The 16,404-nt window shown below is 49.7% G+C and overlaps 1 protein-coding gene across 1 annotated transcript in view; it reads left to right on the forward strand.

Annotated features, from left to right (window-relative positions):
* Nucleotides 1-16,404, forward strand: part of LOC147663082 (glutamate carboxypeptidase 2-like) — a 222,372-nt gene that overhangs the window by 99,599 nt on the left and 106,369 nt on the right. The window contains exon 6 of the mRNA XM_086950692.1: nt 9,429-9,527. Coding sequence (XP_086806818.1) covers nt 9,429-9,527 — 99 coding nt within the window. The remainder of the gene's footprint in view (nt 1-9,428; nt 9,528-16,404) is intronic.

Raw genomic sequence — 16,404 nt, forward strand, 5'->3', positions numbered from 1 at the left:
GCCTGTTGTACAGAGCCCCCAGATATCCCTCCCTCCCAGTTTGGTATCTGTCAAGGTGAAAAGCTGGATCGACGGGTGAACCATGTATCCAATGATTAGTAGCGACCAGTTGTGATGACCAGTACTAAAGGCGTAGATTAGGTAGCGCAAGGCCCCCGTCATACCAGCTCATCGTTAGTTTGTGGAGGGCTATGCGTGCTGCCTTTCCATCCCATAATAGAAGCCGTAGGTCACCCTCCACAGCGCGAAAATAGGAATCAGGGATCGGGAAGGGACTGTTCTGGAGGGCATATAGGAAACGCGGCCTTCCTCCTCTTGTTGTTATATGTACTCTTGTTGCACCCCGTGCCCAGGACTTCAGCGGGCACCCCGGTGAACACTCATTGTTCTTGTTATAGTGTTGTAAAAGGAGGGAGATATGTGGTGTGTAGCGCTCTAGTGAATTATGGCCACGTCACAGCTAGAGCATGCCGGGAATGACGGGCGGCCATGTCAGCACTGCCGGAGATAAGAGCAGTGCGGTCCCCGGCGCTCTTCGAGAGTATCTTATAAATAAAAGTTTATACATGAATGCACCCCGTGCCTCACCTCTTTATTGGGGGGTTGAATCATTCACTACAGGAGAGACACGAGGTCGCACCAAAACGGTGTGTAGCCCCAGCAAGTGAACAGCGAACCACGCAGTGTATTTGAAGAGATGCTGCCGCCCAGTGAATGGTGTCCCACAGTGCGAACCATAAAGTGCTGCCCCACCCTGTACACAGGACATAGCTGTGTGCCAGTGAAAAAAGTCCCACTGACTGAGCCTGCTGCCAGCAGATGTTGACACCCCGAACTTAGAGATGCCCGCACTCTCAGCCCTGCTCTATCTGTTTGCCACAGGTAAAGAAGTGAGCCGGTGGCCCTGCCAACTCAAAGCAAGGCAGAGAAAGCACACGAAGCGAGCCCTATCTGCCTTTCAGCAAGAGAGAGAAACAGCCCCATAGTATGAGGCAGACTGCCATGGCCTCAAAGGCAAAGAGGCAATGCCATTTACAGGGGTAAATCCAACCATGAAGAGCATTCGGTGAAGGCTGGGGCTGGGCCTGCACTATACATGGTCCCACACCTTCATCTCCCACCCGACAAAGGCTCTGCAGTGTGAGAAAGCCTGCCTGGCACCTGAAAAGAAAGTAACTGCAGTGTCCCTAGTGGTGGTGTGCTGCACGGCACCCAACCCCAAAGGGAAAATACACAGGAGGCATCCCTGAGGAGGCTTGCAGTTTGTAGAAGGAAAACTGCCCAGGCATTCTCAGCCTGACTGTATCACCCTGCAGGCCTGCACGCCAGCAGAGTGACAACATGAGACATTAAAGAAAATGCTGCGAGTTAAGGAGAAGTTTAAAGCGCCACCTAAAGGCCAGCTGGTGTATTTCACTGGAACACAGCAATCTGCAATAAAATGGCGCTTCCAAACACTCATGCCAAGCAGAAGACGCCTGGCAGCATAAGTGCCTGTAGTGCCCTGTGCTCCCAAGCAGCAACAACAAGTTGACTGACCAAGACGGATGCCTATTTCCTGAAGAGGAGAATGACCGTGTACCACAGCAAAGGAGACCTGCTAGACCACTAGCAAGCCTCAATGAATACAATGCGCTGCACACACAAAACTTCCTAGCGCTGTCTGCTGCCACTGCAGTCAGGAAGGCAGTGCTGCATACCCCTAGTGGTGAATGGCCACCACCACAAATAAGGAGAGCAGAAGCACCCTCAGAGAGACAAAGCAAGTTACAGAAAGATCCTGGTTTCCCACCAGGTGCCCACAAAATATGCTGCACATGCCCAGCGCAACTAGGGGAGTAAAGGCCTAGCATGGCTGTGTCCAGGAAGTCAGCGTCTACATCTCAACTGCAGAAGCACAGCTGCGCAGTGGGCCAGAGACTATACAGGGTGTGCCTCCAAAACGGTCTTAAAACTGCATTGTAAATCGGCCTATTTCAGGCATGAGGAGGGCTGCACATCCCCAAGTGGCAATCTGCCACCATCGCAACACAAAGAGAATGTGGCATGACGCCACATCGTGAAAAAAAGTAGAGTGACAATCCTGTCAACCTGAAGAACGGGACTGCCACAGATGGGCTGGAGAGATCAACAAGGAGATAAGAGGGAGGAGCTTCGCGGGCAACCAAGATGGCCGCGTAAGCTCGGAGCTCCGCGGACCCTCCGACCCTCCGCAATAATCCTGCTCGAAATCCTGCTCCACTTCGGTGGATTCTACTTGCTGATGGGTCACTGACGCGGGAGCCGCTTTCCGCCTCTGAATCGGTGGTTCCTACGCTGAGCTACGTCGAGTGGGACTCCGTGCCAGGGATGCGCCATTGTCTCCCTGATCTCCGCCACTCCGCACGACTGGAATGCGTAGTGCTTGGTGGTGATCACTAAGGGCGGAGTGCCTGTGACTGCGGTGTTTGCTATCTTTGGCTTGGCCTAGACATCTGGCTTCAACCGCTGCTTTTGGTATACTTGGATTGGACTCGGGTGGTGCGCCCCTTTGTTCTCGTCGGACCCAACATGGCGGGCAAAGGAGACCCCGACAAGACGTCGAACAAAGGTGTCCGCGGCAAATCTCAAACACAACTGAACAGAATTGAGCGGTATGTTCAGCCGCGCACTTCACCTGCTGCGGGAGCCTCCACTAAAGACCTTCCTTCTTCGGGCTCGCCCGACGGATCCGAGCCCACCCTCAGTGACATCATGGGTGCCATAGCTGGCATACGGTCCGAATTGCAGAAGCAGCATGAAGTCTTAACCCACAAGGTGGACACTTTGGCAGTGGATCTCACCCTTATCAGGGCCGACCTGGGTAAAACTCATGACCGCGTAAAATCTTTGGACCTCAAAACCTCTAGCCTCACCACCGACGTCTCGGACCTGCAGACGGAGGTCCGGACTTTGCGGTTAACTTCTGAACATTTTTCCAGGAGGCTGGAGGATTTTGAGGGACGTGCCAGGCGGCAGAATGTTCGCATCATTGGTGTCCCGGAAGGCTCGGAGGAAGTGGCGGCGGACCTATTTGTTGAGGACCTGATACAGAACCATTTAGCTCCTTCCGGGCTGAGTAATTTCTTCTCGGTGGAGCGCGCTCACCGGGTACCGGGCGGCCCGCCGAAGTCGGGCGTGGCGCCTAGACCCATCATTGCAAGGCTCCTCAATTTCCGAGACCGTGACGCTATCTTGCAAGCGTCTAGAAGGCATGGACCGCTCAAGTTTCAGAATTCTGAAGTGCATTTCTATCCTGACTTTACCAGGGCGGTTCAGCGGCAGCGCCAGAGCTACGCGGGAGTGAAGCGGCGATTGAGGGACATGGGCCTAAAGTACTCAATGATGTTCCCTGCTAAGCTTCGGATTGAACATGATGGTCATGCCCTGTTCTTTGACGTCCCGGAAAACGTTAGCGACTGGCTGGACACTTTGCCGCAACGCAGGGAAGATCACGACGAGCACGATGGGGGCGCGACTGGTGGTTCTGATCAATGAGACTTGGCTCTTCTACAAGAACTTTGGCGGTTGGTGGTCCTGCACTACGTGACTATCGTTGCTTTATTGATTTGACTTTGAAGATCTCCTGTCGTTTCAGGGAGGGTGGCGGGAGGTGTCCGTGGGGATTCCTCACTCCTCTGGGGGCTTTTTGTAGACTAGTTAATGGGGCGACAGGCACACTGCTGGTTGGGGGGGCTCTTTAGTCTGATGCAGGGGTGCAGGGTGGTGGGTGGGCGTGGGCAAGTTACTTCGTTTGTTTATTCTTTCTTTCTTCTCTCTCTTAGGCAATGGGTTGTTTATATTGTTGCTTTTCTCTGGCTGCTAAGGGTTGTTGGGGCTGGATGGGGTGGGCGGCACGATGATGGGGGGTAAGAAATTAAAAGTAATCAGTTGGAATGTTAATGGGCTAGGTGACCGTATCAAGAGAGGGGTTGTGCTTCAGCTGCTTAAGCGCCACATGCCTGATGTTGTCCTTCTACAGGAAACGCACTTGGTTGGTAACTCATGCAAAGCGCTCAATCGCAAAGGTTACAAGATGGTGGCCCACTCGGGGTTCTCATCGGGCTCTCGGGGGGCGGGTGTTCTTGTGCGTACGTCCCTTCCATTTGAGATTGACGTCACTATGATTGATGATAGAGGGCGCTACGCCCCAGTGGCAGGGAGATGGGAAGGGCGCGCCCTCACTCTACTTTTGGTTTACGTCCTCCCAGGCCTACAGGCCAGTACTTTCAGAGACCTTGGTGGCGCCATTTTAACTCTGCCTGCTGGCTTGTTGATTGTGGGGGGTGACTTCAACTCAGTCTGCTCTGGCTCCTTGGACCGGCATCCGCCTAGAGATCTCCGTAGTTCCCAACTGTGGTTGCCTTCGTTCCTAGAGTCCATGGGCTTAGTGGACAGTTGGCGGCTTTTGCACCCCACCCTTTGCCATTTCTCCTTCCTTTCCGGTGCCCATGGCAGTCTCTCCCGTATAGATTACGTTCTCACCTTGGCTGCACACGCGTCTGCCGTGTCTGAGGCCCGGTTTCTGGCGCGGGGCATTTCCGACCATTCTCCGTTATGGGTCTCCTTCGATTTTGACGTCATCCTGTCGGACCGGCCGGCGGCGGTTAATCCATGGTATTTCCGCAATCCTAAGACTCGCGCTCTCCTAGCCAAGGCCATCGACCTTTATTTCTCTGAAAATGAGGGCTCGGTTAGGTCGGCCGAGACCTTGTGGGAGGCATTTAAGACTGTTTTGAGGGGCGAGGCTTTCGCTCTGATAGCTGAGGCCCGTAGAGTCAGAGATGCAGACCTGCTACTCATCGAGGAGGAGTTTCTGAATCTGGATTCCCAGCTGGGGCCCGAACCTGACCCCGCTCTCCTGCATGCTCTTTCCCTCAAACAGTCGGAATACCGCGATCTTGCCACGAATGCCGCCCTGACCTTGGCTAGGGAACAACAAGGTCGTATTTATGACGTTGGGGACAAGGCTGGGAAGCTGCTGGCCTGGTTGGACAGGAGAGAGATGGCGAGCCGCGTCATACCCGAGATTCTGGGGGACGACGGGGTTGCCGTCACCGACCCCAGTGCCATTGCCGAGTCATTTGCTGATTATTTCCGGGGTGTCTACACCTCTACTTCAGATTCCTCCGAGGCTGACTCGACAGCGCTTCTCTCGACGGTTGACCTTCCCTGTCTCTCTGATGAGGACCGTGACGACCTGAATAGAGACATTTCTACCGACGAGATCGCTCTCGCGATCCGCTCGTTGCGGTCTGGCAAGGCATCCGATCCCAACGGCATCCCGGTCGAACTATATAAGATACGACCTGACGTAGTTTCCCCATTTTTGCGTACTATGTTTTTGGAAGCGCGCGATGCCGGCCTTCTTCCCCTTGACCAGAGGCTGGCCACCATTGTGGTCATCCACAAGGAAGGGAAGCCGAGAGACATGTATCGATCCTATCGTCCCATCTTTCTCCTGAATGTCGAGCCTAAGGTTCTTGCCAAGCTGCTCGCCAATCGACTGATTGGAGTTATTGGCGACTTAGTGCATCCTGACCAGTCGGGCTTTATTCCTCACCGCAACACTGCCCTCAACCTGCGTAGGCTCCACGGCGCCCTGGCTAGGGCCCATACCCTTGTGGAACCGGCAGTCCTCGCCTCGCTTGATGCCACAATGGCCTTTGACTCTCTTGAGTGGAACTACCTCTGGGCAGTGTTGGCGAAGCTCGGTTTTGGTCCGGTGTTCGTGGGTTGGGTGAAACTTCTCTACGCTAGCCCACTGGCTAATGTTTCAGTAAACGGCCGTCTATCGACGTCCTTTGCCCTTCACAGAGGTACCAGACAGGGTTGTCCTTTGTCGCCTCTCCTGTTTGCCCTGGCTCTTGAGCCGCTGGCGGCCATGTTGCGCGCGCACCCTGATTTGCATGGCATAACCTGGGCCCCCGGCTTCGAGGACAGGGTCTCCCTGTATGCCGATGATATCCTGCTCTACCTGACTTCTCCCTGCAAGTCCCTCATCGTGGCCTGTGACGTGCTCAGACTTTTTGGGAGATACTCTGGCCTAGTCATCAACTGGGCCAAGTCCTCCCTGTACGTCCTGAAAGGAGACACGCCGCGCCTCCCTAGAGGCTGCAATATCCAGGTGGCCGTGCAGGGTTTCAACTACTTGGGGATTTATATCTCTGGGAGTTCGAAGGCGCGATATGACCACAACTTGCTCCCTCCACTCCAGCGTCTCCGACGTGATGTGGATAGCTGGCGAAAGCTTCCGCTCTCCCTACTTGGCCGTGCGGCATTGTTTAAAATGATGTCCTTGCCCAGGTTTCTCTATGCTTTGCAGAACACCCAAGATCCGGTTCCGGCCCGCTATTTCAGGGAGATTGAGAGTCTCCAACGAGCCTTGCTCTGGGACGGTCGCCCCCACGTTGCTGTCACGAAGCTCACGCTTCCGTGGTACGACGGGGGCATTGCTCTGCCGGACGTACGAAGGTATTACTGGGCCTCCCAGCTCGCGGCTCTCAATCACGGTTTTTATGGCCCGGTGAACAGCCCCGGCTACGCCATGGATAGATGGCTTTTGGGCGGTGGTAACTACTACCGGGCCCTGTACTCGAGATCCTTCGATCGGCGGATGTCGGGTCCAACGAAGACGGCGGTCTGCATCTGGCGGGCGATTACCAAGGCGCAGGGATGGCTCTGTATGACTCCGACATTTTGGGCAGGCTATGGCACACCAAAGGTTTCGACAAATGGACCTTATAGGCATCTCTAGGGTGGACGACATGATCTCTAAGGGTGAAATGAAGACCTTTCCTCAGTTGCAGGCTGAATACCAGTTGGGCGGCTCGGAGTTCTTCCGATACGCCCAGCTGAGGCACGCTCTGCTCTCGGCCATGTCGCCGGAGGGAGCGATTCCAGAGAGCTCTCCGTTGGAGGACAGAGTGTTGGTCGGCCATATGCCTGATAGCGCTATCTCACTGGCATATAAAAAACTAATCAATGTCCGCACTGACCTTCTCCTTGGAGTGCGTGATCAGTGGGTGGTAGATGGCCTAGATATCGACGATGAGGATTGGCAGAGCGCAGTGTCCTCCCCTAAGGAGGTTGCCATCTCTTCTCGTCTTCGGCTGGTGCAATTTAAGATCTTGCACAGGGTGTATGTGACTGGCCCCCGGCTTGTACGTATGGGATACTCGCCCGACGGTCTTTGTCGTCGTGGCTGCGGTGCCCTCGCTACCTTCCTACACATTTTATGGGAATGCCCCGTCATAGCCTCCTATTGGAGAAGGGTACACAGTATTATGAGTGAGGTGACTGGAGTGGCGACTACGGCGGAGGCTCAGAGGTGTCTCCCTAACATTTGGGAACCATCTGATCATAACACGGCACAGACCCAATGGGTGACCCTAGGCAATATGGTGGCCAAGCGGGACATTGCACAGAAGTGGGGTGCCGCCACGGCTCCCCTTGTGGTACAATGGAAAGCCAACATGGATTGGTGTATGTTCCGGGAGAAGACGGTCTATGTTGCCAGGGGTAGGCCCCAATGTTTGTCTGCCACCGGAGCCTGTTTCTCTGGATGAACATATGTCGCCATAGCCTGTGACGCCAACTGAGACACGTTATCTGATTTATCCTGTCTTTCCTCCTCTCCTCTACTATCCTCCACTCTCCTGTATCATTGATTCGCTGTATGCTCTCCCCTACCTGCTACCAATACCTTGCTGAATTCTCCACCCCATTGCCACTCTTCAGCGCCATTGGCGTTTCTTTTCTTTAGTTCTCTCCCTTTCATTATAAAATATTAAAAAACAACCTGCATTGTTCTGTTATACCTGTTTTTGCACTATTGCGCTCCTACTTCACCATGCTGCCTTGCCTCCGGGATGTTAGGCTGAATAGCTGTGTGCTCTTTCAAAATAAAGGTTTTAAAAATTAAAAAAAAAAAAAAAAACAAGGAGATAAGAACGTGGACTCGTACCACTACAAGAGTGCACCCGCAGACACAAGACAGCTACAAAGGTGGAGCGATGACCCTGGAGACAGTTCAATGGGAGAACAACATGTAAGCTGCCAGCAAGCGCAAACTGGGTCTCTCCCCCTACGCTTCCCAGTGCAGCTGTCCGTTACCGAGCATGTGCAGTTTGAGTAAGATATCATCCCTGCTCGTGACCGCAGGTGCCAAGGGAGAAGAACGGCACCAGCAAGGATACCGTGCTACTTGGCTGTGAAGTCCCTCCAGTCACCCTCGCTCAAAGCAAATCATTACCACCTGTCATCCAGGTCTAATGGCAACCATATCATCATTGCCATGTGCATCACCCAATCCAGTGAAGGAGCAACTCATCACCAGGGTGGATCCTTGCACCCTTAAAGCACCAAGAGACCAAGGCACCCCTATCAAAGTGAAAGATCAAGTATCCAGAGACTGTGTCACCGACCACGGCAGTTACACAAACAACTTCATCGTGATTCTGTTAGTGATCCTGCAGCTGCCCCCAGGCGTCCCACAAGCAGCCCTGCACAGTCCACATTGTCCCGTGGCAACCCTGCAAAAGGGCATCAAGGGCATTCCTGCACGAACGTATCCTGGTGAGATCATTTGGAAGCTGCTCCATGAACAAGGGTACCGGGAGGCACCAGGAGTTAAGAAGAGAACATCCCAAGCATCTTTGACGCCATCCCAGTTCTGGCAAGACTTGTCATCACAGTGCCCAGATCCTCCAAGAGAAATGTCTGCAGCAGGGCTTCACGGATGCTCCTGATGCACCATGTTTGACCTGTTGACATAACAACATCACCACAAGAGCAGCCAGGACCATCCAACAGTTCGGAAGTGGACATTGATCCAACGGACAAGCTGCCAAAGAATCCGGACTCCGCCTACACAGTGCTCATGCCCAGTGGTAACAGGTTAAATTATAAAATGTGCTGAGATGCCCGGGTGCTCCCGCCTGTCCACTGTTGCCCTGCGGACTGCCTCTCGAGACTGTGGCATTTAGTAGTTTCCAATTCATCCCACAAGTTGTACTTTGTTTTATTTTAATAAAGTTTGGAAAGAATGTAGTGTCCTGCTGGACACGTTCTAGTGTCAACAGGCACACATTTACCAGCCACTCCTTGGAGGGCTGGCCACGCACACACCCCACACCCATCCACCACAGGCGTCACAAGTGACGTAGGTCTGCTAATAAAAGGGCCAGAGTGCACGTGCTCATGGCCAGTTCACTAAGCATATACTCTGTGTCTGTGTCTATCATTACTCAGCAAATGGGCTTAGGACCTACAACTTTACAATGTCATGGAAGGAAGGAATAGTAATTTGTATATGTGATGTCTGACAGAGGTAATGATGCAGTGAGCACGCTTTTCGAATATTGCAATAAAATCACGGAAATCATCAAGCTTTATATTTTTTCAAACAGTAACATTGGAGGAGCCCCCCCACCAGACAAGACCTGGAAAGGAAACCTGAATGTTCCATACAACATAGGGCCTGGCTTCAGTGGTGACTTTTCAACAAGGTGAGTGTAATCCCCGTTTACATATATTGTCAATGCAATGTCCTTTGAGGCAGCACTGAATTGAATATACAATGTTCGTATTGTCTTTGTGTCCCGGAGTGAAAGAAGTTGCTCTTGGTAAATATGTTTTTGATTGGTTGTTAGCACTAAGTGTGAATGGCGTGTGACAATCGGAGATTCACTGTATAAGTATGCCATATTTACCAGCTCACTTTGGAGTTGGCAAGCCTGCATTTAAAAAAAAAAAATCCCTCAAACGGAAGAGGCTTTAAAAATGTAAATTGTTTCAGCAAACAAATGATGTTATGGAATGCTGACAATGCAAACATTCTCCCCCAGTCAAAAGATCTGGGTTAAATCCATTGTTCTTTTGCCCACTATGCCACCCCAGTTTGGACCCAGCCATATGCAAATCAGTCTTGACCCTGTGCCCCATGGGAACAGTCTGGACCGACCTGCCAGGCCAGGTCCCCCCTGGACCGGAAACAAGCATCCTCAGACCTGTTTCAGGGTATATCACCCTTCTTCAGCCAGGCTAGCTTGAATCCAGTGGCACAGTGAAAAAGGGACCCATGTCAGGGCATACCCATCCCACTTAGGGTTAAAAGTGTTACAGAAAACAAAGGATGGACGGAATGCTGACAATGCAAACATTCTCCCCCAGTCAAAACATCTGGGTTAAATCCATCGTTATCAGTCTTGACCCTGTGCCCCATGGGAACAGTCCAGACCGAAATGCCAGGCCAGGTCCTCCCTGGATCGGAAACAAGCATCCTGGGACTGGTTTTTCAGGGTATGTCACCCTTCTTCAGCCAGGCTAGCTTGAATCCAGTGGCACAGTGAGCAAGGAACCCAGGTCTGGGCATACCCATCCCACTTAGTGCGAAAAGTGTTACAGCAAACAAATGGACGGAATGCTGACAATGCAAACATTCTACCCCAGCCAAAAGATCTGGGTTAAATTCCATCGTTCTTTTGCCCACTACGCCACCCCAGTTTGGACCCAGCCATATGCAAATCAGTCTTGACCCTGTGCCCCATGGGAAAGGTCCAGACCGAACTCCCTGGCCCGTAAACAAGCATCCTGGGACTGGTTTCAGGGTATGTCTCCCTTCTTCAGCCAGGCTAGCTTGAATCCAGTGGCACAGTGAGCAAGGGACCCACGTCTGGGCATACCCATCCCACTTAGGGCGAAAAGTGTTACAGCAAACAAATGATGGACCGAATGGTAACAATGCAAACAATGTTTGCATTGTACAGCATTCCGTCCATCAATTGTTTCTTTTGCATATTTTGCCCTAAGTGGTAAGGGTATGCCCAGACGTGGGTCCCTTGCTCACTACACCACTGGATTCAAGCTAGCCTGGCTGAAGAAGGGTGATGCCCTGAAACCGGTTCCAGGATGCTTGTTTCCGGTCAAGGGAGGGCCTGGTTGGCAGTTCAGGCTGGACTGTTCCCACAACTAACAGGGTCAAGACTGATTTGCATATGGCTGGATCCAAATTGGGGTAGTGTGGTGAGCAAAATAATGATGGATTAAACCCAGATCCTTGTGACTGGGGGTGAATGTTTGCATTGTACAGTATTCCGTCCATCCATTTTTTCTTTTGCATATTTCACCCTAAGTCGGAAGGGTATGCACATACGTGGGTCCCATGCTCACTACACCACTGGATTCAAGCTAGCCTGGCTGAAGAATATTGATGCCCAGAAGCCGGTCCCAGGATGCTTGTTTCCGGTCCAGGGAGGGCCTGGCTTGTCAGTTCGGGCTGGACTGTTCCCACAAGGAACAGGGTCAAGACTGATTTGCATATGACTGGGTCCAAACTGTGGTGGTGTGGGGAGCAAAAGAATGATGAAATAAACCCAGATCCTTGTGACTGGTGTGAATGTTTGCATTGTACAGCATTCCATCCATCATTTATTTCTTTTACATATTTTGCCCCAAGTGGGAAGGGTATGCCCAGACGTGGGTCCCATGCTCACTACACCACTGGATTCAAGCTAGCCCGGCTGAAGAAGGGTGATGCCCTTAAACTGGACCCAGGATGCTTGTTTCCAGCCCAGGGAGGGCCTCGCTTGGCAGTTCGGGCTGGACTGTTCCCACAAGGAACAGGGTCAAGACTGATTTGCCTATGGCTGGGTCCAAACTGGGGTGGTGAGCAAAAGAATGATGGATTAAACCCAGATCCTTGTGACTGGGGGTGAATGTTTGCATTGTACAGCATTTGGTCCATCAATTGGTTATTTTGCATTTAAAAATGTAAAAGTAAAAATGATGCAAACTAAAGCTGGTGTGTTTATAATTGGAAAAAATAAATAAAAATGATCCATCGCAAAATTAAATATGAAACAATATTAATTGAACGCAGGGACCTGGACTGACCCATGTCCCCATGCTTTATGCGGTCGTGTGCACAGTATACAAAATTGTGACATTTTTGGAACACAAGAGAGTGACAGCCTTAAACTGGTTCTAGGCCAGATCTAAATGTATGATGTTGACCCTCTGCTGATATCCTATATTCCTTCGTCATTTGCATAGAAGAACAATGTTTCGTAGCTTTGTTACATGTTCCTATTTTTTTGAGATGCAAACATCGTTTTGTCTGTGTAACGTTGAACATTGACAAATTGTACGCGCATTGTTGGTTCAGAGCACACAGTACAACGTTGGTTGTAATTATGTTCAGTGAAGGATGTTGCAGTAATCGGCCATCCTAGGCAATTTTCTGGTCAGCTCCACCTTTCTCCTACCGACAGTGACCTACCTTCCCAAAGGAGGGAGTTCTATACCCATTCATGTTGCCAAGAGAGCCAACATGCCCTTCAATTGTTCACCGTGACAGCCTCCAACATCTATCGAAATGCATAATAATGTTAAACAAGCATTGGCATAGCCAATAGGCCTTGCCTTTTGGACCTTATACGTATTTTTCAATGCAGCATATTATCCTGGGTGCTGTGTCAATAAGAAATGAAGAGCTGGTACTAGCAAACTTGCATATTTCATGTATTCAATTTTCAATATGATTCTTTTTTTCTTTACACAAACGTGTACTAGCCATTAAACTTGTAAAGACAGTAAAATATTGCCATTAAGGTATGGCGTGGGTTTATGAAATATTTTAAAAAATATATATTTTATTTGCATTTCAAAATAATGCATCATAACTTTCAGTAAGTATACATAATAGATGTTGCACAATATCCTTCCATCAGAAACCAATACAATTATTGCACAGTCACAAGCATAGTTCAGTTCAACAGGTAAAGTAGGAATTCCCATAGCATTTAGAGGTTTTAGAGTCCTAATCTGAATCTGAGGTAGTATCATCATTAATGAAATATTTTAATGATGAGTGAATAGGGGGGATGAATTGGTGGAGTGGATAGACAGTAAAAATAAAGAGGAGAGTGAAGCGACTGGAAAGAAGGGGTCAAGAGGATGTAATGTAGACAGATGTAAAGTGTAAGGAGCACTGAATGGTCAGGAAAGGGTAGAATGGAGCAAAGCGAGGGGGAGGAAAACAGGTGAGGTGAATGACATAAAGGGAGAAATGATGGAGTAGTGTGATGAGTGAACTGGGTGACAGAACGCATAGGGCTGGAAAAGCATTTTGTGTGTGACAGAGACCATTTTCTTTTCTCAAAAGGAATGGAAACAACCCAGTGCTAAGCTACAATCTCATCAGACACATGGAACAGCGAGTGTTACCTGATAACGCACTGACTTAAAAAAAAAACTCATAACACATACTCATCTCCTTGGTTTGGCCTAGCTCCAGTTTGAAGCCCATCACACAGAGACAGTGCAGCCAGGCAGAGAAGTGATTCTAGGGCAGGCAGAATGAGCTGCCTCCAGAGGAGAGCAACTCTGACAGCCATCAGGACAGAGCTGGTGTCTGGCCCTCCATTTGGTGGAGTAGATTAAGTCCAACCGTATCCATGTATGTTTCAGTCTTGTAGTACACGCCTTTGGGCACCAGCAACTTATCATGACTCAAAAGAATGTGCTGTGTTCTGTGTAAACAGAGGGCAGGCATTCTTTTCTTCAGCATGACACTCACGATGTGCAGTATCTCCGCTAACAAGCAGTTTTTTGTCAAAAATATCAATATGCTGATAAAAACAGAAAATCCAAATCAAGCTATCTAGGGTCTTTAGCCTTACTTGTAACAAATCACTCATTTATGTGTCATGTTTAAGAGCATGTGATGCTGCGGCTGGTTTAGAATTATATTTATTGCCTGAGCAGTGCTGTGATTTAGACAAGTACTGGCTGACTGATTTTATTTGCCCACATGTCTCTGGTGGCAACTTCTGGGAGCTACGGACAGGAGCATTCGTGCAAACAGCAGCGCATAACAAGCAACACGAAGGGCATGGATAAGGGAAACAATGCCGCGTCAGATGAAGCGGTGATGCATTACATAACAAGCGAAAGCACGGCATGGCGCGTGTAACCTGAGACACCAGGAATGCAGCTGACAGCCTGCGCACCACAGCTCGCTCCCAAGACCCATAGGCCATGGGAGTGAATGTTCAGAAAAAAGGTGGTACATACCCCCGCCTTTGGCCATTTGCATGCTTTCATTATTGAAAGCCACACACAAAGGTCAATGGGATGTATGGGAGGAGGCAGACCCACACGGAGAAGTCTCTTGGAAGTCTGAAGCGATTCCAAGAGGCCCTCTCCTAGAGCAGCGCATTCTCACTGTGCTAGGCGAGACCTAAAAAAGGGAGGTAGGTGTGTTTTGCTATGTGCAAAACCTCCCTTACGAGGGGAAAAAGTCCTTTGACTCGTTATGTTGCTACTTATGACTCATGATAAATATCATGTATGTGGGGATATGAAAGGGGCACTCCCACCTCACTGAAAATTACAGTGTTGACATGTTGGCAATGCGCACAAGAGTTGACGATTTGCTGTCCCGCACAGGCCTTGATCTGTGCATTTGTAGCTATTCATAGATGGTCGCAAAAAGTAAATTGACTCATTAATTTTCAAGAGGCATGAGGATTTGTGATCGTCAACTAATATATATTTTTCTATGCAGCTGATTAGAATGTTAGCGCATCACAAATGCAACGAAAGTTACAAAAAGTCAATGAGCCATTCGCACCCTGTACTTGTGACCTGGCCAATGAGTCATCGGGCTCTTGACAGACGGAAGTGTCATGGCAAGGACGGGCCTCTTGACGAGGAGACATCTGATAGCAAGCAATGAGTGGTTTTCATTTTGGTCGCTGCCCACATAACCAATCACACTTTATAGATCCAAATACTGTAAAAATAGACGGGAACACTCCAACTCATGTGTTAGAATAACATTTCTAAAGAAAGGGAAAACTGTGAAGTTCCCTATAAATCCCAGCTTTCTGGAAAACGTGTGCCATTGATGATAAATCCATCCCAGGCGTGGAATGTTACAAACAAGGAAAATTACAGATGTGGGCGGGTATAGCCAACACAGTGACCACAGCCAAAGAAGTAACAATAATAACACACAATTATCCCAGGATAGCAAACTAAATTAGTTAAACTTTGCACCACATTTCCATTACATGAAGCATTTCTCATATTTATGACCTTTTGGGGACAAAAACAATTCTTTAAAATACTAGCCACTGACTACAGGATACTTGTTAAAAAAATTTAACTTTTCTTTGAATACCCTACTAAGCATATCCTCATTTTGGGGTTATCGCTACGTAGGTAAATAACTAACTTATGGTGTATATCTTTGCTGGCTGGTAGTTTTGGCTAGGAGGGGGACAAGATTGCCACACACGAACACATATACACTCACACCCATGCAATCACAAACACACACACACACACACACACATTCACAACACTCACTCACAACAAATTCATAAATTTATACATACACACATGCACGCATCAAACATTCAAAAACATAAAAGTAACCTGCCCTGCAACTCTCGGAGAAGACAGCCTTGGGGGTCCCAGGTGGGTTGGGACTGTTGACTTATCTCATTGGCTGGCCTTAGTGAAGCCATTGACGAGAGGCAGCAGTCACTCACTCATCACAGCGTGGGATGGGGTAAGGGAGACTTGTTGACTTCACCCCACTCTGTAACGCGGTGTCAATGATTGACACTCTGCCCTAGGCACTTCAGGGCTTGAAACTGAAGCACCCAGGTCTGACACAATCAGTGATATTCGCCCTTGTCACTAGGGGGAGGGCCTCTAGGCACTTCTGCCTAGCTGAGTTGGTCACGCCCACACAGCTGTGAAATCCTCAGCATGGCAAATTACGGACTCAATGGAATTCCAGGTTGGAACATTGTGTGTGTTGCCAGGTGTTTTCTCCACGCTGGATCTTTCTTCATGAGTTCTTTGTTTATGGTGCACTGAACTTTACATTTGGCCTTGGGTGGGCCCCTTTCTTACAGCTGATGGTCAGACTTGGTATCTGATTTCCTCTGTTAAGATCTCTTCATTGGTTGCCTGTTAAGCAGCATGTTCTCTTCAAATCCCTGTCTCAGGTCCATCGTGCTCTGCGTCAAGCCATTCCTGGCTATCTTGCAGACAGATTTCTCCTTTACTAACCTGCTAGTGCTCTGCATTTGGCGTCAACTGCCTTGGTGGAAGTGCTCTGATTTAAGTCCTCAAAGAAGGGAGGTAAGACATTTTCGTACTTAGCTGCCAAGTCCGGGAATCAGCTCCCTTTGAATCTCCGGCTCCTTCCTTCAGAGAAAGTTTTCCTTAGGAAGCAGAAAACTTGTCTCTTTTCCTCCACCATCCAGGGTACCCACTGCTCTAGTTTGACTTTAAGACTTGTTGCTAGCCTTAGCGTTGGGACACTCACTGAGTAGCCGTGCACCTAATAAAACCCTTCATTCGTAT

Source organism: Lissotriton vulgaris, unplaced genomic scaffold, assembly GCF_964263255.1.
Source record: "Lissotriton vulgaris unplaced genomic scaffold, aLisVul1.2 SCAFFOLD_3341, whole genome shotgun sequence".
NCBI classification, from domain to species: domain Eukaryota; kingdom Metazoa; phylum Chordata; class Amphibia; order Caudata; family Salamandridae; genus Lissotriton; species Lissotriton vulgaris.